At 36.9% G+C, this 21,108-nt stretch overlaps 1 protein-coding gene across 1 annotated transcript in view; it reads right to left on the reverse strand.

Annotated features, from left to right (window-relative positions):
* FRK (fyn related Src family tyrosine kinase) overlaps positions 1-21,108 on the reverse strand; it is a 51,770-nt gene that overhangs the window by 20,557 nt on the left and 10,105 nt on the right. Inside the window, exons 2-4 of the mRNA XM_042017169.1 lie at positions 8,778-8,899; positions 2,249-2,409; positions 1,449-1,617 (exon numbers count right to left, since the gene is read on the reverse strand). Coding sequence (XP_041873103.1) covers positions 1,449-1,617; positions 2,249-2,409; positions 8,778-8,899 — 452 coding nt within the window. The remainder of the gene's footprint in view (positions 1-1,448; positions 1,618-2,248; positions 2,410-8,777; positions 8,900-21,108) is intronic.

A 21,108-nucleotide genomic window follows, 5' to 3' on the forward strand; every position in this document is an offset into this window, starting at 1 on the left:
GCATTAACTACATAATTTATCAAGACAGCTTTGGGAATCAAAGTCTTCATTCTGAGCAACACTACGTGCAATGCACAGCTTCCTTATCACAGTATTAGGTCACAAACTCTCTGCTATCCAGGCATAGCATCTGGATGGGGCTTCTGTCTGCCCTAACTGCATACAATCCACCATGCAATCAGTGAGACTACTGCTGTTGACCTTAGCATGAGTCAGAATAGAGTGGAAAAAACTGAGATAGAAAAAGTATTGATTAATCGAGCCCCTTTTCCCAGGTGAACTATGATATATAAAAAGAATCACAGTTGAAGGAATTTCTTCCATTATACTGTGATAGTCTCTATGTGATAACAAGTTTGCAGTGGGTCTTGTGTTTATTCCAGTGAGAAAGAGATTGCAAGATGGTTTCTGTTTACTGAGTCACTAGGGACATGCTCCTGTTCACTGAAAAAAGTTTTGTCTTTCATATGAATTACAGAAGGTCTTTAGTCTGAGAAGTTTTTGCATTTTTAGTTAAGCAGAGAAAAAAAAGGTGCTTATTTTCTTTCAATTTGCATGTCCCAAAACACAAACAATATCCTGATACAAGAGGGCCTTAAAACACATGCTTAAATTCCTCCTTGTTCAGGAAACCATTCAAGCAGTGCTCAAGCATATTGATGTTATTCTGAATCAAAGGTCTGAATCTGTTCTGCTTCCTGAATCATGTTCATTAGCGCCCAGCACAAGCTTTTTCAATTAACCACAGCTCATGTTGTTATCTCTTTTTAAAAAACACGTATATCATCCAGGCTACCTCCCTTATCTATGTAGTTCTTGCCATCTGCTGGCAGATATTTTATGTTGTCAATTTAAAATGCACAAATTACTTGAAGTTAATGAAACATAATTAAGAAAAATGCTAAAAGCTGTATTAGACAGTCTTATATTACATGCAAATAGTGGGTATAAATGTTGTGTATCAAAAACTTTGAGAAATTTTATTCAACCAACACTAGGATTAAAGCACTTCCTCAAGACAAACTTAGCACAGTAAATATTATATATTACCAAAGAAATCACTATGCTATATCACCTAATCACTAGAAAAATTCTACAGATGACAGACCAGTAGTAAATCAATTACTTCACCCACAGACTACTCAATCTAAAGTTAGTCAGTTCCATACAAACAAAACTGTACAAAATAGGTACAACCCTTGTTGCAGCTGCCTTTTTATTGAAGACAGATATTGAATTAACTCAGCTCGTCTAGAAACAGAAATCTGTATAAAATTGTAGTTCAAAATACCAGAAGAATATCTGGACCTAGAGCTTTACTAATCTTCATGTTTAGGTGTGTGGATTTTAAGAATGAGTGCATATATGGATAGCTGTAACATTTAAAAAGTAAGGGAGCACTCTTGCTAATATTTCCTGTTATTAACATTTAAGAATAATGCACATACCTGGTTTTAATGTTTTGATAGCCACAGGGGTGGTATTATTCCACAGTCCTTCCCATACTTCACCAAACTGACCAGATCCTAATTTTTTCACAAATTTCAGAGATAGTCTGTCTATCTCCCACTGATCAACAGTTTTATAAGACAAATCAAAAGTAGCTGGAATTTGTATCTGGTAAAAGAAAATAAATAATACAATAATTGAGACTTGCAGCATTTTTTCAACAACATATACAAATCATTGTTAATTATGTCTGTTAAAAGCTGGAACAGATGTAAATAATGTTTCCTTAGAGTAAAAACATGCGATAAAGTGAGCTGAGAACATAAAGTATAACCCACATACTGGATGATTTTTGTTAGAAATAAGAAATATGCTAAAGAAAATATCCTTCCATTAAAAGCAAAAATTAGAAATCATCCCTCTAGCAAGCTTTTTGAACAATGACGTATTGTTTGCCAGAACTTTGCGGTTTTGTCTCAGTAATTACTTATGGATAGCTAGAGTTATGAAGTTGGAGATTTCATCTCCATATATTTTTATACAAAGGTATTCACAAATCATGATTTGGCATATTTTCCACCCCAGACACTTAATGATTTTTTAAAACTGCATGATATTTTATTGTTAATTTGTCAACCTCAAGAATGGAACTATAACACTACCCTGAACTTCCTGAAAACAAGCAGATTATCAACATTCTGAAATGGCAGAAGCAGACAAGGGGTCAACATTTTCTGACAGATATGTGATGAGTTAGCTCACAAAAAATATTTTGCACAGTGTAGCATCCACTCCTTACCTTTAGGCATGGCTGTCTGAGCAACACACAGAGGCCATCACTGTTCTTGCTATAATAGTCAACCAGCTCCTTCAGAGTTTTGAAAGTTTTCCTTTTGCTTAGGAAAAAGCTACCATCCAGCTCTTTGATCCTGTAGTGCTTCACAGATGCACCATCAAAAACTAAAAAGATTTAAATATATTAAGTGTCCAGGAATTACTGCAGTGGTACAATATCATTTATGCCCAAACCATCATAAAAATCCTAAATATATTTATGAGTACCTTAAAATAAATTATTTTAGTTTCAAATAGGACAACTATAAAAAGCCTCTTTCAAACCAAAGCCCATTGTTCAGATGGCTTAATGCATCTTTTCTATTAGTCTTCAGCTATTTGTAGATTCTCCACCATTAGAACTGATGTAGAAGTACATAAATACATCTTCTGTGAGGCAGCTCATGTTTCCTATCTTTGAAGACACCAAAACCAGCCAAAAGCATCTAATTGACAGCAATCAGTTTTTAATATTTCCTTTATCCTCCTTTATTTTAGTGTTAACAGTCCAAACAGCAGCTGCTGGGCTGGCAGGAATTTTAGAGGAAGCTGATATACCTTCCACATGGCCTTGATTCTCTGAAAAGCACTCACATCTTCCAACGGGTTTTTTGAATTTTGTGCATGTTTGGAACACATAAAAATCAGGTGAATAATGCTCTGTTTCAAGTAGTTGATTAATTCATTTCCATTTAAATCTGTTTTGTTCTAATCTGTTGTTCTTAATCAATAAGACCACTCCTCACCTCCTGTAAGTTACTTATCTGCATATCTTGACACGCAAAGTGTCCCTCCCTGTGAACATCAGAACACTCTTTAGATGTGTCAGCAAAAAAGTTGAGCTACTGCATGCTGGGGCTAGACCTGGACCAGCACCAGATCAGAGAGAGACAAAAAATGTATATAAGTCTCACCAAAAAAAAAAAAAATTAAAATAAAATAAATTTTGGAGATCACTAGAGATTTCCTTTACAAAGGAATATCAGTAGAAGCAATAGTAGGTTCAGAATCATCAGAGAGGGCAGTTCAGAAGAGCTGAAAAGGTATTTAGTCTCTTATGTGGGTGTCATTTACAAGACACTCCACTCTTTAAACATCACTGTGCAAGTCGAATGGGCAGTAGAGAGTTTATATTACATACAGAAGAGTAACAGATTTAGCTCCTCAGGAGGCCACAGCTCTTAGCTCTAACACTAAAAGTGTTCCACAATAAACCTAAAAGATAGATTCTTTATCCTGTACCACTGCATGGACTCGGCAATAATTTTGGTTATAATAACATAGGAATGCATGGTTACATATTGTATCTAGAAAACATACAGAATTGGTTGCATGAAATTAACAAAGCTGATATGAAGAACAATTTCTCTCACCATCTAAGTGATGAAATTAGAAGGGAAATCTGTCTTTCCTTAAGTATTATCGTGGATGATCAAATATTTTTGCACTGTACTGTGTGATTGTCATCCCAGACCACCAGAGAGCAGACAGGAGCTGCTCAAAATACTCCACCTCAGGCAGTATTTTCAGGGATCTGAGAACTTACAAATCTGCGTGAGGACAGGAGTGGGATTATTTGTAAACAAAATCCGTATTATATCGCGCTTTTCAAATTATATTTATTTTTTAATGAACACCCATAATTACTACTTTTTAACTATAAAATTTATGGATGATTTTGTGATGTATCATTTGGAAATGCAGCTGAAGCAAAATGAAGGAAAGGGTAATTCAGTAACAATGGACTGAAAATGTAATGACTTTTCCAAAGTTCACAGGAAAATCAATCCAGATAAATTAATTAGTCTTTATGATGCAGTGAACAGAAGGCCAACAGGATGACTGAGTTAATCCAGTCTCAGTTGTATATCACAAGTAATAGTAGTTTGACTACGTGATTTATTTATTAGCAGTATTATAACTATTACTTGTGAAGTAGCTAACATTAATAATGCAAGAGCTGGTTTGAAGGATGTGTTCTAATTTCTTAAATGAGCCTTTTACAAAGCCTTATGATTGACAGCATCCAGGTCAGATGGTGATGTGTGTGGAGAAGCTGGAGAAAATTTCTGCACTGATACCGTCTCATCTTGTAATAAGTAGCTGAGATTAGTGCAGTATTTGACAGGGGGTTGTTTACTTGTATCTCAGGGCTGAGTCTGGCTGTACAGGTCCTGCAGCACACACTTGCAGCTCTGCAGCACAGTGTGGCTCCTCTGCCTACATTATACAGAGCACATGTCACTCAGGAAAGAGCTATCCATAACCCCTTCCATTCATCTCTACATCCATGTCAGACTACTAACCGGGACAGGACTGTAACTTCAGTTTCACACAGCTTCACAGTAGCTGGGTGTGAAGGCTGCAGAGGTTTTCTCCTCAACTTGCCCTTTCCAAAAGAATTATGGCTCCCTGTTAGATTTCTACATGGTTTCAGTTTAGCAGAAGGATTATCCTCTCCCAGCTATCCATCTTCACATGATTGGATTAAGCAGAACTAGATTTTGCCGCCTGAAAAACGTGAATAAAATAATTTACTACTCCTTCCCCAGGGCACAAAAATTTATGGTGTCATCAGCAGAATCAACACCTTCACCAAATGAATCATGAAGATGCTAATGTGCCATTACTGCCAAAAACGATGTGTCCTAACGTGGCTCCTGTGAGCAGTGCTCCCCTAGCACTGGCCATGCAGCACCGCCACCAGCACCTCTGCTCTGCCTCCACACCCAGCGTGGATGTGGGAGGAGGGTGACTCATGAGATCACTCTCACCGGCACAGAACGGGTGCAGAGGCAGATCCAAAATCGTCCCCTTAGTATGGCCATGATTTTGCTGATTTGATGATTCTGCTGCCTTGAACAACTACCTGTTTTTCCTATGCTGGAACCCAGTGTGGCCTAGAGGAAAGCACATAATATTCTTTTAGGAGCATGGAAAAAACAGCTGAAGAAAACACAAACCATTTACATTGTTATTTAATGCAATAAGTCTTTCAGATACCATTATTCAGTGACGGGCTAAGTACAGAGCCTCCTGCTATCATTGGCAATGACACTCAATTAAGCTGAGCACATCTAAATTATGGCTTTTAATTAAAAAGAGGCAACGTCTAAGATGGCACCAACATGTTTAAAATTTAATGCATTTCACACCAGATGCTGGAGTCATCAACATAAAAATCTGTCGACAACGTGCATTTTTAAAATGGGAAAACCTATTTTTAAAATGTCAAACACTCTAAATTTATAGCAACATATCTCAGTGGCCTATCTGGCTTGATGAGCTTTCCATTTAACTATTCACAAATGATAAAAACCTTTCTGAACATGAATTTTTGTTTTTAATTTAAATAATTATTTGTTATCCAAATCTCACAAACTGAGAGTTTTCCCAAAAAGGCCAGTTAGAAGTAAAAAGTGTAATTTTCATGAACGATTCAAATTTTTTTAATTTTTTTTTTCTTACTATGGAGATCATTTGTCTCCTTAATTAACATTAAATCTCTTATATATCTCCCTGCTCATATGAGTATGAAATCAAGCATGAAAGTTATAAAATCAGTTTATGGGTTCTTGGGTAAAAAACTCTCTTCCTTTTCAATTTCTTTTTTAACTGAATGGCATGCTGGACAGAGAATCAAAATATTTTCTTAAAGACCTTAATTCTGAAAGCCAGGTTGTCACTCTTCTAGCAATTATCATCTACTCTGCAATGAAACCAAAACAGCAACAAAAGCTAGAGCAAAGCCAATCAGACCTACAGAAGATGGGACTTTTGAGGTCTAATGTTTCTGGACTGAAAAAAATTGGAAATAGAATTTAGGGACGTATTCCAAAATATCGGGTTGTGACTTCTCCCCTGCCAGAGTATCAGCTACCATGGAGATAGAAGCCATCCTTCTGCCTCAGCTTCAGTGTCTCATAATTCCTATTGATGGCACAAACAGGAGAGATGCAGGAAAACTGCCTTCTCCTGGTGAACTAAACAACCTTCTTTCCCACTAATGCTTCCCATAATACAAACCCTTTCATCGTTTGCTTTAGAGTGCACTAGCTTTCCAAGAAGTAGACAATAAGTAATGAGATTATGGACATAAAACATCTAGACCATGATGCATACTATTAGGTTGGAAGTAAAAGAGCTTGCACAATACAAACAGGTGCCATTCAGCTAAGCTGATACAGTAAGCAGGAAATAATATTTAGCTCTTTGGGATGAAGCAGCATGTTAAGGATAAATTATGTTCAACTCTGGGAAGCTGCTAAAAGATCTAGCAGCACCGGGAAGTGATGCCACCAATAGTGTCTACAGATTGCTTCAGAGTTTATCCTCTTCCTTTGCCTAAAAGAGCACAAATGTTTAATAAATCTGAGATGATACGTACATTCATGCATACATGCACAGAGGACAACCCATGTTTGTGCATGAAGGCTCCTGCAGCTGGAGCTTTGCCTCTGTGTATATTATTTTCTTCAGTGCCGCTCTTACCTTCACTAATCAAACAAACCACCATGGAACAAATCCACACTGTTGTGTCATACCTTGCTGTTATCAGTCATCATCAAATCTCCTGTTCCCAAATAAGCTTATACAAAAATGTAAAAAATGCCTACCACAAGCTTTTGTAATTGAATCAAGTATACTAAATCAGATAGAATAAATTTTCCATCCAAAGTTTGTAAGGAAAAAAACAAACAGCAGCATCAAAGGATGATCCTATCCTACTACAAATGCTGGCCTAATATTTATTTTCATTCTTTTGGATTTTTCTCTGTAGTATCTCATAGTTTAACTTAGATACTGCTGTTTTCCTGTTAGAGAAGTGGTGAGGATGCAACATAAATAATCAATATTTTAAATCTTTCCTAAAAGGCTATAGTTAGAGAATAATAAAAAGAAATTGCATTTCCACCCCTAGGTGCATAAGCAAAAGATTTTTCATTGATTTTTAGTAATGTGTCATGTATTGAAGTGCCATCATTAAGAAGATAATACCAGCCTATCTTTCCTTCCCTGCATATCACCACCCTGTTATCAGTCTAGCCCAGTCCTTGGATGAAATCAGTTCACTGATGAAGAACACTTGGAGGAAGCTGAAACCATGTAACACAGCAACAAGTTGGCACAGGGAGCAAAAACATTTTGAAAGGTCTGTGGCTGTAATGCAGTCCTTGGATGAAAGTGTGCATGCACAGGGGTCAGTTCTGTCCCAGCTCGGGAGCAGTCTGATTCCCTGCTGATGGTAGTTTTCCTTCAAGCGCTTCATGGCAAGGACCAGCTTCCTTGAGGACAAACTGAAAGCTGTGGCATAAACTCTCCCAGAACTGTAAATATGACATTTATTTCAAGAAACTTCCCTGTATTTCACTCCATATTTCTTTGTCTTGGCAATAAAAAGCATTCCTCCCCTTACCACAAGACATTGCAGGTATATACACTTTACTTATAATTGGGAAAGTGAAAGCAAGAATGTGTCAAAATTTCATTAAGTTGTGTTTCTGTGTAATGTTTAGAAGGTGAAGGACACATAATCATCCGGGCAAAAGAGGAGTCAATATGAAAAGATCTGGTTATGGACAAGGTACCTCTCATTTTACTGACATAACTCTGCAGATGACTACTCATGGTTTATTCACAAACATCAAAAGCTTTTCCTGGTCTCTGGAATTAATATAGGTAGGGCACATTAGGAAGTTGGGGTATATAGCTCTGTTGTCTCAAGGACAACACTATACTCCTGGCTCACAGTTGTATGACAAGTTTGATGGGAAATGTTCACAAAAAACAACCAATGAACAATCACATTTACTATCTAAAATGGTAGATATCTAAAGCATGAAAAAACATTATGTACTTAGATGCAAGTGAGCAAAATTATTAACAAATAAGTGTCCTAATTTGATAACCTTTCAGATTCAAATAAAGGAATACATTTCAAAATGCATCATAATCATCATCATCAATCTAATTTTTTACTGATGTTTACAGTGAAATTTTCAATGAAACATCACTGATTCTAAAGTACAGCTTTGAAGATCTTCCTAGAATTTTATCCCTGAAAACAAATAAATAAAAACCTAAGTGTGAGCTCTAACAGAAATCTCCTTTTCTTAAATTGCAGATATCTGTCAACATGCTTTTATTTTTAGTTTTGTTTTGCGTGCTAATCAGAGCAGTAGTGTACAACTGTAATGTACATTTTTTATGCTTTGCTCACAAAAATACTATCTATTTTAAGGCAGCTAGAACATTGGAAGTACTGACCATAAAAAAGTCAATTTCCATTCTGAGTTTATTGATAAACAAATTCTATAAAATATAAGCTCAAATTACTTTTTACGTGTTTTCTTTATATATCTACTGGGAAAAAAATATTATCGTGAACTTAATTTAATTTTCATGCCCACAGTTTATTGTTCTTGAAGATGAAAAAGCCCAGATCACCTGAGAAATTTTTAAAACATTGCTTCAGATGAAAAACTAGAATATACCTGAGAGAGAGTATTCGCCTTTTAGACTTTCGCTTTCTCGGATTAGGAAGGCTCCTTCCTGGTTTCCAGGGTATGACAGTTGTCTCTCGGCATCTGCTCGTTTGATTGGGCCAAAGAACCATCTGGACAAATAAAACCCATTAATTTTACCATTCAGTGAAACATTCCAGGAAGACAGTTTAGCTTTTATAAACATGCTGCATATTTACTAAGAGATAATCTGTGCTATGTTAATTAAACGTCAATAGTATGGGGGAAAAAAGCCAACAAGAACCACAGAACAAATTTATTGCTAGAAAACATCACTTATACATTTGAGTGAAATCTGGACTTTATTGCTGATGAAAAGTCTTACTGCTTTCAAGGCAACGAGCATTCAGAAGTGACTGACTGGTCTTGTCCCACAAAAAAATCACCAAGAAATTTTGCCCAGGCTACAGGGCCAGAAATTGATGCCAACTCCAATGATGCCCCTTGAACTATGTAGAGTTGAGGGTATGTGATTATATCCTGACATCTTAAAAACCAAAAGATCTCTGAAACTGCAGATGGGCTCTTGGGTTCCAAGGTTTAAAACACCCTGCTTCTGCATTGCACTGCCATGTCAATATCTCAGATGAGTTACTGGCAATTTTTCAGCTTTGCTGCTTTTTGACAAACAAAACCAGCGTATCCTCCAAGTCACTACAAACATCACCTGTGTTCTGTGAAAATCTACTCCTGCCTATGCCTTCTAAAACATTTTTCCTCTCTCACTAAACCCTGTAGTTCACAAAGGCTTGTTCAAGCAGTAATTTTAATTTGCTGCTCTGGAGATAAGGTTTAGCTCTCTTGCTGCTTTGTGCTGTGTTAAAATTAAACAGAAATAAGACAGAAATGAGTCAGCACTTTCAACTGGGGTGGCGTTCAGCCTTCTTCCAACAAATATGCAAAGCTCTTTCCAAGATTAGCTCCACCTCTTATTTGAAGCAAATGATGATAAATAGGTATCAGAAATATGCCATATACTCATAGTAGAACTCCTTTTAAATTAATCATAGCTAAAACTATTACACAAACTTCAACTATAAATCAATGCACCACAAGTAATTTGCCTACTTGATTTGTCAATTACTAGTGAAAAGTACAGACAAAGTCATCAACAATTTTAGTATCTGCAAGGCTTGTAGTCATCAAGAGGAATGGAGGAAATAAATGAGAATACTGGGTGATACCTTAGCTGATCAAGCATGAGGACTGATAAATGGTTTTGTATTAAAAAAGAGGAAATAAAAAGAGGAAAATACAGACAGCACTAACCCACACTGAATATGATTTATTAACAAAAGAAAATCAAAGACAGATTTTCTGGACCATATTCCTGTCCTCTGACTTGAAGATGATTTGGATAAAACAGGTCTTGATACATATTTGGCAAGCAAAGTACTTTCACTAGAAAGCTGGAATATGTTAGTAATAATTTTAATTAGTTAAATATGTTCATTAATTCAACTAATTAATTTAATTAATTCATTCATTAGAGTGCAGAAAACTAAGTAATCAATAAATGTTCAAATCCTTGACTAAGGTTCTTGTCAAAGGAACGAGAGTACAAGTTCAACTGTATTCAAGTCCCAAAGAAAATTGGTCTGCCCTAAAATCTGAATTAGAATCTTTCTGAAATTTCTAAATATACCTGCTCTGAGAATAACATCTGAAATCTAACAAACTATATGAGCCAAAAAAAAAATTTGAATATTTTTCCCCTTGAAGTATTAGACATCACTCAATAGTGTTCAAAGTGACCGATCCTCGTAAGAGTGTGTAAGAAGAGGTGTTTTATTTTTTGTGCCCTTTCCTCTTGGGTTACAAGGATAGCACCTTTTCAAAAGAACTTAATTTTGTACAAAACTCAAAAGAGTTTCCAATGCATTGTAAGCAAGACTGGATTTTATGGCCAGGATAGTCAAAATATAGTCTTTATGTGACTCAACATTTGAACATACACTGTTCGTAAGTGAAATTTCTAAAGCTGAAAACTTGAGCAGTATTACAATCTATGCAACTAGAGGAAACTATTAGTTTATTTTGGAAATATAAATTAATATACTATTACTCTGTGTATGTGGAACCATGTCTACAATATAAACCATGATTTGGGGAAATAATATGCACATAAGTGCATTGCATTTAGACATAAGTATCTGCTTCTTTGATTTCAAAACATTTCAACGTATATGTTTATTTTTATTAGGCTGGAAAAACTTCACTTAAATCGATATGAAATTACCATTAAAGATTATATACAGGATATATAATATGTATATTCTGACTCCAGATAAGCTTAGCAGTTAAAAAGATCCTAACTTTCAAAATAAGATAATTAGAGCAACAATATTAGAGAAGGTAAGTGTAACTGAAGCGATTATTATGGAAGGTGAAAAGTAGACACATATTGTGTATTACCTCATTTGTCTGACTTTATATGATCTGAATAATGTTTCAGAAAAATACAGGGAAAATTACTTTTAATAGCACTTGAATATATGATTCTTAGTTCAAAGCCATTTGGTTTGTAATAATAATTATACAGTGCCAAAAGTAATATTGAATGTGAAAAAACAATCTCTTAACTTCAAAGCAAATAATTTGTTATTCACTCTTTTTTTAACAAAAGCACATCTGAATTTAAAGTACTATTTTCAGTGTAATGGAAGTTTAAATTCCTGTTATAAAGCGTGAAGAGCTTATTTTGATTTCTAGCAATTGAACTTATGCTTCAAAAGGTTTAATATTTTACTTCACCCAAAAGTGTGTATCTTAGAGGGAAAAGTGCTCTAAAAAGTAATAATGAATCAAAGTAATTGCTCACTACGAGATATTGCTCTGCAGGATAGGAAGGTCAGACCAAAACAACACCAAATCCTTAGTAAATCTATTCATGCTTTATAGCTCAAAGACAGATGAAGGTTTTAAAACAGAACACTTGGAAAACAAGAACTAAACATGAAACACTCTCCATTGCACAAGGTAAGTAACCGACTGCAGTGCAGTGTATTGGCACCAGACAGTCCAGGAGAAATTTGAACCAGCAATTCTTACATAGCAATTCTTACATGGAATCTGAACTTCGGCTCACAGCCAGGTCACTTTGGGTCATGATTGACAGTGCTGGGTCAGTAGATTACCAGGTCTGGCACAAATGAGTGCATTCAGAATTGGGCGCAATTTTCCATTTCTAGCAGGAGATGTTTAGGTAGCACATCAATAGTGCTCTTCTGTCAGCAAGACCCAGGAATATGCTTTCTTGGCCAGCACTGCATCCAACACCCCAACTCCCTTTTAAGTATAGGATGCCAGATCTGTTTATTTAGGATTGTTTCTAGCAGCTTCCTCAGAATCCCTTGCTTACACCATCATTCATAGCCATCAGGAATATGGTCATTAAAAATTCCAGGGTACTTACAGGTTACTTCTGGCCACCACATATAGGAGGACTTTGGAGGAAGAAAACATGACCTTCATGTAGGTCCATAACAAACACAGTCCTCACTTGTTGTAGATGATTCTTAATACTGGAATACCAGTGAGATTTGGTGTGGTTATTGATAGCATAGTAATCACATCTGCATTTGCCATCAGTTCCTCTGGCAAGTTTATGATCACCCTATCACATCATGGATCACAGCAGGCTTTGTCATGGCATGTTCCCTGACTGTCACTGTATCACTGCTGAGACCTCTAAAGATCTTCTTCCAGCAAAGGAAACCTTCATCTAGCTGAATGCTGGTGGTTATACTTGAAGGGCAATTTTTTTAAGAAACAGAGATCACATCACCTTACGCTCACTCCTGCCTACCTATTCAGCCCAGTTTGAGTTGCAATGGAGTCATGAGTTCAGAAAAAGTTGGTAGTTCCACCTGGCTCTATCACTCCCTTTCCTGAGAAGCCTTCTGTCCGCCAGGGTGCAATGCACTGCTGACCTCCACCTAAATGTCAAAGCCCCATTTACCTGGCTCTGCTTTCTGTCCCCCTGTGCTTTGCTACATAAAAATCTGCTAAAATAAAAATAGTCACTCCTACTTCTGCACTTCTTATAGCAGGAAGATACGGCAGGAACTTTCATACTGGAAAGTAGAAGAGAGGAAGAGTAACATGGGCCAAGAGCTAAAGCAAAGAAAAATGTCGAGGCGAAGTTCCCCAATGCTATGTCACTGGCAACATTTCCAGTGCCTGGTAACATGTTTAGAAGAGAACAAAAGCTCCAGTGGAAAAAACAAAACCCATAAATATCCCCATAACAAAAAAAAAAGAGTATGCAAAAAGAGTTTTCTTCCCTCTCATTAATGCAAAATCCCCTTCTGATCAAATCAGTGCAATGCACATATCTGAGACAGAGACTGAAGATTTTACAGATCTCAACTACTCTGGGAACTATGGGCTTTTTCTGTCCTGAAATTAACTCTATCCAACATTCATAACTACACCCCCTCCCAAAAAAAAGGATTCCCAGCCATGCTCCAGATGAAAATGCTCTCAGCAGAAATATTTTTTTGGCAGCCTGCCATTCCTTGGACACCGCTTTTACAGACCCCACACCTCCCTACATTCTACCTCTCCTCTTGGTCTCTCCTAAATCTCTAACATGCTAAATCCTGACTCTAACATAAGCTGTGTGCTGAGCCTTAGCCAAAGCACCCCAGTCATGAGCTAGACAAAATACTTCTTTGGACATGTCAGTCCTTGGGCAGCTCCTTTGCAATTGTATTCCAACAGAAACTCTAAATTTATGATTAAGGACCCTGTGAGCATCCCCTTTTGGGATGTGGGTAAGATGCTCATGACCAAGCTAAACACCAACTCTGAAATAACACCTGCAATCTTTAACTTTCTTGGAAATCTCAGTAGATCTCTCACTGCTCTTTTGTTATCCCCACTGAAAACCAGCAGAGAAAATGATGTGGCAGTTTGTTATCCATTTCCTTTAAGGCTCACCAGAGAACAGTTTCCCACTTTTATCCTCTACCATTACTTAGATTTAATATGTACAAGAGCAAAGTCAGAATCTCCATGACAACCCCACAATGTCATACCTGAAGTCACTGAATTTGCTTTAATAACTAGCTGTAGCTGGGATATGGGGGGATTATTTCAGTTTCTCATTGAAGCTACAGGACACTGGAGGTAGGACAAGGCTAAAAGCAGAGGTCTGTAACATACTCTTAATTTCGTTAATGTTCAATTAAAAGCAAAAATCCTGAGGGCTGAGTCAGCTGTACAACCATGTATAGAAACTGTGATCATTACAATAGGAATGAAGAGGGAGGAAAGGGTACAAAAAATGCTGAGAAACAGCATGCAGAAATAACAGGATGAATAACAGCATATCAGTCACATAACATTTATTTTCAAAAGTTACTGAAGATGTTAAAATGGACAGCATAATCCTACCCTGGATCAGCACTCCTGGATCAGCACTTTGTGGCATAAGGGCACCTTGCTTTTCACTTTTCAGAAGTGCTTATCACTGGGATTTACTTTCTCATGCTAGGGTAAATCTCATGAGCCTGCTAAATGTCAACAGCTGAGAGGGTTTGTTGAGATTCCTGTGGTTCTCAACCAGAAGTCTCCATTAGGGAGCAAATGGTGATGACAAAAAGGTTAGCTGGCTCTCCAGAAGATTAACTCAAGTGTGTTAACTGTGTCTGTAGTACTAGGCTGAGGAGAACAGTTTTCTCAACTGAGAAGAGCAAAGAATTATTGCAATTAGAGCAAAATTCTTGGGTGAGGACAAAAAAACCCCAGATAATATCTATACCAAAACCACATATATCATAGTTTCTTCTGGAATGCAGAAAGCTTATGTAAGAGTTAAAACAAATAAAGAAAAGCTCCAACAGCATTATGAAGTTTACATTTTAAATGCCTCAAAATCTACTGTCATGGAAAGCTGTAACTGCACATTCAAGTACTTTGAATTTAGGAGATGACAATATTAATATTGCTTTCATGGGCATCCACTCAGCCATTTACAGAAGATCCAGTGTGATACCATCTTTAATTACATGACCATATCCAGTGCTCCCTGCAGTGTTAATATGAATGCTGCTCACTGAATAGTTAAGTTACACTCTATTTTGTTTCATCATTGCATAGATAGAGTTCATTTACTGTTGTAAACAGTTTACATTGTTTAGACTCTGCTCTCAATGCCAGTTACAAAATTACATGAATGGATTCTTTCCTAGCAGCCTCTATTACAGTTCATGACTGTAATATCCAAATGCTTTACAAATATTCATTAAATTCTTTTTATGGTGCTTTTCCCTTGTAATATACTTTCTGTGGTGGAGAAACAGCCCAGAAAGGGACTAAGGCAATAAGAAAATATTATAAGTATTTTCTACTAATTTTGGATTCTAACTTGAAAAGTCCAGGACCTGCCTTTCAGCGAATTTAACATTCTGCAGTATGTAGTAGTTTATTTGGACAGCAATAGGTGCTAACTTCTGTGCCACAGAAGACAAGGAGAGATGTACAGAAAGTTAAAGAGACAGAGACAGGGAGATCCTCCAGGGTCTTACTCAATTACTTTCATCATATGACCATCCTGTGACCACTTCCCTTACTCAGCACATGGAAACCTGAACAGGCTTGTGTGCAGCACTCTTCACTGCTGTCATCCATGCAGGACAAAGAGGACTGCTGAACCAGCTTTAATCCATGCCAGGTTTGCAGTCTGCTGTGGGTAAAGAATAGTGCAGAAGCCGGAGCAGAAGTTTACCAAGGGAGCCATCAGCAAGTCCTCTCTATGCTGACAGGAAGGCTTCAAGCACTTTTGGGTTTTCCCAAAATACCAGAAATAGAGAATGCAACTGTCACATTTTAATGAATATGTTCAGTTATTACATGTAAAGTCTAATTGTATTTTCAAAACCTTGGTTATTTTGAAGCAAAGTTTTCTTAGATAGCAAAAAACCACGAACTTTTAGTGCAGCGATCTTCCCTACTAAATATCAAGCCCTTTCTCCAATGTACACGAACAAAATATTTCTTGTATTGTTCTGAGCCACGTTTTTTGCTTTTAGGCAGAGAAAGAGGCAGCCCATGCCTGGTATCAACCCTGGAAAATTCACACCCAATCAGGTAAAGACTGGAAAAATTAAAAGCAACTAAACAGGCTCTTCTGATAGAAAATATTAGGTTGTTTTAATTATAAGACTAATGAAGTAATAGCATTTCTTCAAGAGCTGATTTTTAAAAACATTAGGAAATATCGCTGCAGAGATTAAAGCCTTCCAGATATAACATAGTTAAGAAACAGATGTGCTTTACAAATGATGAGCTGTGTGCATTAAGGAGAGTGTGGGAGATGAGCGCTGGCTGCTTCAGTTTTTCCCTATATAGTCTACAGTGAACATGATGACAGTTTTCAGGGAAAAAAAACAAACCAAACCAAACCAAAAACCAAGGAAAAACACAAAACAAAACAAAAACCCAAACAAAACAAAACAAAAAAAAAAAACCCACACGAGGTAAAACATACCAAAACCAGAAAAATCTTTACTCTGGCTAAAGCATGAAGATGAACATTTGCAAGCAAGATTCCTTTCAAGAGCATTTTCAAAAACACAAACCTTCCCAGATACGGCATAAGAATCTACGCAGTGAAAAGTCAGGGCTTTGTCTAGGGCTTCCAGACTTCAATTGGGCAGAATATAGAAAACCTAAGACTGGGTTTCAGGCAGAGCCCTTCCTCCTTATTTCTTTCTACAGGCATGCCTGGGATCATTTTTAATTCTGTCTGTCTCTCACTGTCATTTATTATCAGATACTGAAGGATACATGGAAGGACAAAATTTAAGAGGAAGGAATTTAAAGTTAATGATAAATGGTAAGGGAAGTCATAGGACATTGCAGGAGGAAGGGAGAAAACAGGACAGTAAAAATTCAAAGCTGTGAGGACCATAGAATACTAGCAAGTGGATGGATTGAGAGAAGAAAGTCAGAGTTAGTAGGCAATGATGAGAAAAGAAGTACAAAGCTGAGGACTGCATTCAGTGCCCAAGGGCTATAGCCTGCTGCTGAGCTGCTGCACTGCTCAGCAAATGCTGGTTTTCATCTTACTCTGCTCCCACAGGAAGTCTGGCCTTTGGCAGCCATTCCAGTCCCACTTGGGAAAACAACATTACAGAACATCTCTTGAAACAATTTCACAGACTAACTCTCACTGTGAGGATTGCTCTATACAGATCTTTTCTCTTTCTCAGTTCATCACACCACTCTTTCTCGTACTTGCCAAAAGAATACTTTAACATTAGTTTTCATCACATATACTTATTGTCTAGAGATCATTGCTTTAAACCTCATTCGCCAAAGTACGATCAGCAAAAAGTGACTCGGGGCAGTTGTTAAAAAACGTTTATGTAACAACACCCTTCTCTATCTTAATACGTTATTACATAAGTAAATTATCTGAGATCTTAACCCACTGCAGACACTACCCGACTTGGACTTGAAATAAAAAAATTGTTTAAGTTGTTTATGTATAGTGACGTAGCACAGTTCTGATTACCTATTTACCTCAATTAGAATCTAGTTCCCTCCAAGTGAAACCAGAAATTCAGGTTTTCAGGAATGTTTATGTCAGGGCATCACCCTTAACCTTTGGCAACTACAATGAATTTTCTTCATACGGAGAGAACTGAGTGATGTATAATGCTCAGAACCCTGTTGAATAACTTATCACAAACTAAAAGGAAGACTATATTGTGTTCATTGTGTGTGGGACTTGGAGCTTCTGAGTCTTTTCACGGTCACAGTTGATGGATTAAGTTTGTTTTTCTTTTTAAAGAGAAAAACATAGAACATGTGAATAGTTGTGTATCAAATAGTAGTGTAAAAAAAAAGGCTCATTTCTACACTATGTAAGCAGCAGAGATCTATCAAAGCAACAGAACAGCACTAGTTTATGTTTTTAAAAGTCTGTCTGTATGTTTGAAAGTGACTGTCTGTAGCAATACGCTCTAAGTTTCGCTGTATTTTCCATACTTTGAGATCAACACTGTGATTTTTCTTTGAATAACCATTACAGTGTGAAATACAGTTTTGGAAAATAACAGATCCCATTTTTCTCTTGGCTTTTGGATAACGTTTTCTTAGCGTTCTTGTTAGCAGATATAGCTGACTGGTTGGTGTTTTTCCAGAAACAGTAAATTTATGTTAGACTTGAGAGAGTTTTATTGATGAGATGGCAGAATATAAGAGAAGATATGAGAAGAGGCATAGAAGCAAAAAGGGAAAGAGAATTAAATTATACTTCCCCACTTATTTTCTAAACAAAATATTACAGTTTAATTTGGGAAAGTACTCAATTTGAATAATTTTAAAATTTAAAGGGTTTTTGTTTCTATTTTCAAAGGGAGGTTCAAAAATACATAACTCTTTTTTTATTTTAATTTTGTACAGCAATGATTACATTATCTGAACACAAGATAAAACCAAGCAATACTCTTCACTTTATTTCAGGGAATATTTTGATTTCATGCAAAGCTAAAATGAAAGACTCTTGGTAAACCTCTCTGCTTCTTTCTTCCAGGAGAAAGAAGACATTTTTCCCTTCTCCTGTCCCATACTTATTTGATAATGAATGTGTGCACTAGAACACAAGTGATAGGTTCATCCACGTAAAAGGGGACCTTTAACTAGAAAGAGGTGATTTAAACTTATGTTTGTAATATATTATAGTCACTATCCTGCTGGAATTTACAATGTGCATAGATGCTTAATTACAGTAATATGGAAAACAGCACTTTAATAAACAGAGGTAATATTTTGGAGACTGAATGTCTATGAGCTTACTGCCAAAATTAGGCAGAACTTTTGCTACCATTTCTTTGTAGCAAGACGAGAAATTTCAGGTTATTGCCAGAAAAAAGTCCTTATACTTCTAGACTGAAGGAGTAGATTCACCATACTTTCATTATGCAGTGCCTTTAAAAACAGATGGTTTCAATTTTACTAATCACTGACAACTCGACTGTAACACTGAACAGTAGCTTACTCCACACAATCCCAATGGCTGCAAGGTTACCATAGCAAATGTAAAACTCCCACCTACCCTGGCAGACTGACCTTGTGTGTATCTGAGACCCAAAAGGAGCCCCAGGTTCCACTAAAAAATCACTGGGGCGGAGATGAAGAAACTGCAGGAGATTACTGTCTCATGTAAAGAGGGCAAAATGGACTCCAAGCCCCTAAAGCCTGTTTTGGTCCAAGAAGTATCTTTGGTTTGTGTTACACCACTGTTTTTATAAGAAATAGCAAGCTGTGCCCTAAATAAAGGGCCTGTCAGGGCTTCACAGGCTTTTACAATAAAGTAACTGTGTGGGATTGTTTAGATAAAGGAAAATTCAACAGTGAGTAAGATAGTTTAAACCGACCACAATGGCAGGCATTTCCTCTTCCAGTCTAAAACAAATTTACTGTCTTGTAAACGTAAATACCAAGATTACTTGTGCATTAGTCTAAAAATCTGTGACATGTTGTGCGTAAACCTTTCCCAGAAGGACTTTGGTGGGCCATGACCGTACTGTCACCTGATTGTGTCGTAAGGGATTAAGCACAACATTACATTCATTTTTCAGTAGTTGATAATGGCAGCTGACCGTGCCACAAACAGAAATTGATTTGCTCTGAGTCTGCTGCAGGATGACAAACCATTGCACCTTTGGCTACTCTTGCACTCAGCAATGACTGGAAGTGACTGTTTCTTCTGTAGGAGTAGTATTACAAGGCCAAGCACATGGGTTGTGGAATTTAGAATAGCTCACCCAATACTGGTTTCACTGCACAACAGGAGCAAAAGATAATAAACCAGTAACCAAATCACAATCTGATAGGTTAATTTGCGGAAATATCCATAAATTAATCTCATTTTGTGAGTGCCCGCTTCACTACTGTGTAATTAATTTTAACATTTGTATTCATTCTCCACAATATTAGTCATCTGCATGCTGTATTATTTAATCTGCTCTGAAGTCCTTCCATATGAGAAAACAAACAGTAGGTGAAAGTGATATCATATTACTTTTTGTGATGTTTCAGTTACATAAGTACAATTTAAGAGACTAAAGTCAATCATTAATGTTTGTTCTCTGTTGTAGTTTTGCACCTGGGTAAGGGTTCCATTGCATTTAAAGCTTGTTCTGATACAACTACTTGCATTTGGAGTCAATGAAAGGCTACCACTGTTTTTAACACCCATTGCTTTGGGATTCAAGGTGTGAAATACAGCCATATTATCACCTCTTTAAAAAACCCTCAAACTTAAGATGTGTTCTTGAGATCCTATTTCTGCTGCATAGAGTCTTTCAAATAATACTGTAAAATCTTGCAACAATGTTAGTAGTACCTGTATATGTTTGTACTTCTATACTGACATAATATTCTGTAAAAGTAGCAATAACTGTGCTGTTCATAACCGAGGAACAAAGCGGAAATCTTGAGGTAGCCTTAATGTTAGCACGGTACAGAGAACACAAATAACATGAATTAACACTAAGGGAAACTCAAATAGACAAGAAAATTTTCAGTCATACATTCATTTAAACCATTACAGCTTCCAAAAGCACTCAATTGATTTTCTTGAGAAAATCATTCCAGAGCAATTATTTTCTTTTCTCACAGAGAAACTCACCTCAGTACAGAAGTAATAGACAAACCCTGGGAAGCAAAAGCCCCCCTGTGCCTGCCCAAGACACTGGTGGCAGAGCAGATATCTCCATCCATTTTGTGCAGAGCTCTCTCTTGGACACTCACTTGGGTTCACATCTCCTCAGACTATTGCCAGCAGTCTGGTGGATTTGTGTGATCTGTTGGGTCAACTTTCAGTGGAGGACAACCAGAACACTCTGTCCTCAGAGGGATTCTGAAAGGAACTGTGCAGTCTGGCATCCTCAGGTGACTCTAAGCCAAATGACAGAATGGTTTTCCATGGAGGGACACATTTCTTAAATAAAGGGTCTCTCAGCTTTCAGACTAACCTTGTCAGGGTGACAGATGGGAAGGGTAACATACTAAAGATACCTTTGACTTCCAGAAGTAAAGCTGGAGCACATCGAACTCCATATCAGTGTGTGTATTTTCAGCCCAAGACACAGGATTTCTTTTGCAAGAGATCACACCACAATGTCAGAAAGGTATGTCGGCATCACAGGAAGTTTCTGGGTGATTTTTCAAGCATTTTAGCTCTGTAATAAGAACAAGATCTCACTTTCTCTTTTCTTTCCTTACAGATATTCAGAAAACTAATAATTATCTTTCCATTTTAATCAAGTTGTTATTCTGGAAT

This window comes from Corvus kubaryi, unplaced genomic scaffold (assembly GCF_017639235.1).
Source record: "Corvus kubaryi isolate FWS band 111438036 unplaced genomic scaffold, C.kubaryi_AGA036_p1.0 split3-73, whole genome shotgun sequence".
NCBI lineage: Eukaryota > Metazoa > Chordata > Aves > Passeriformes > Corvidae > Corvus > Corvus kubaryi.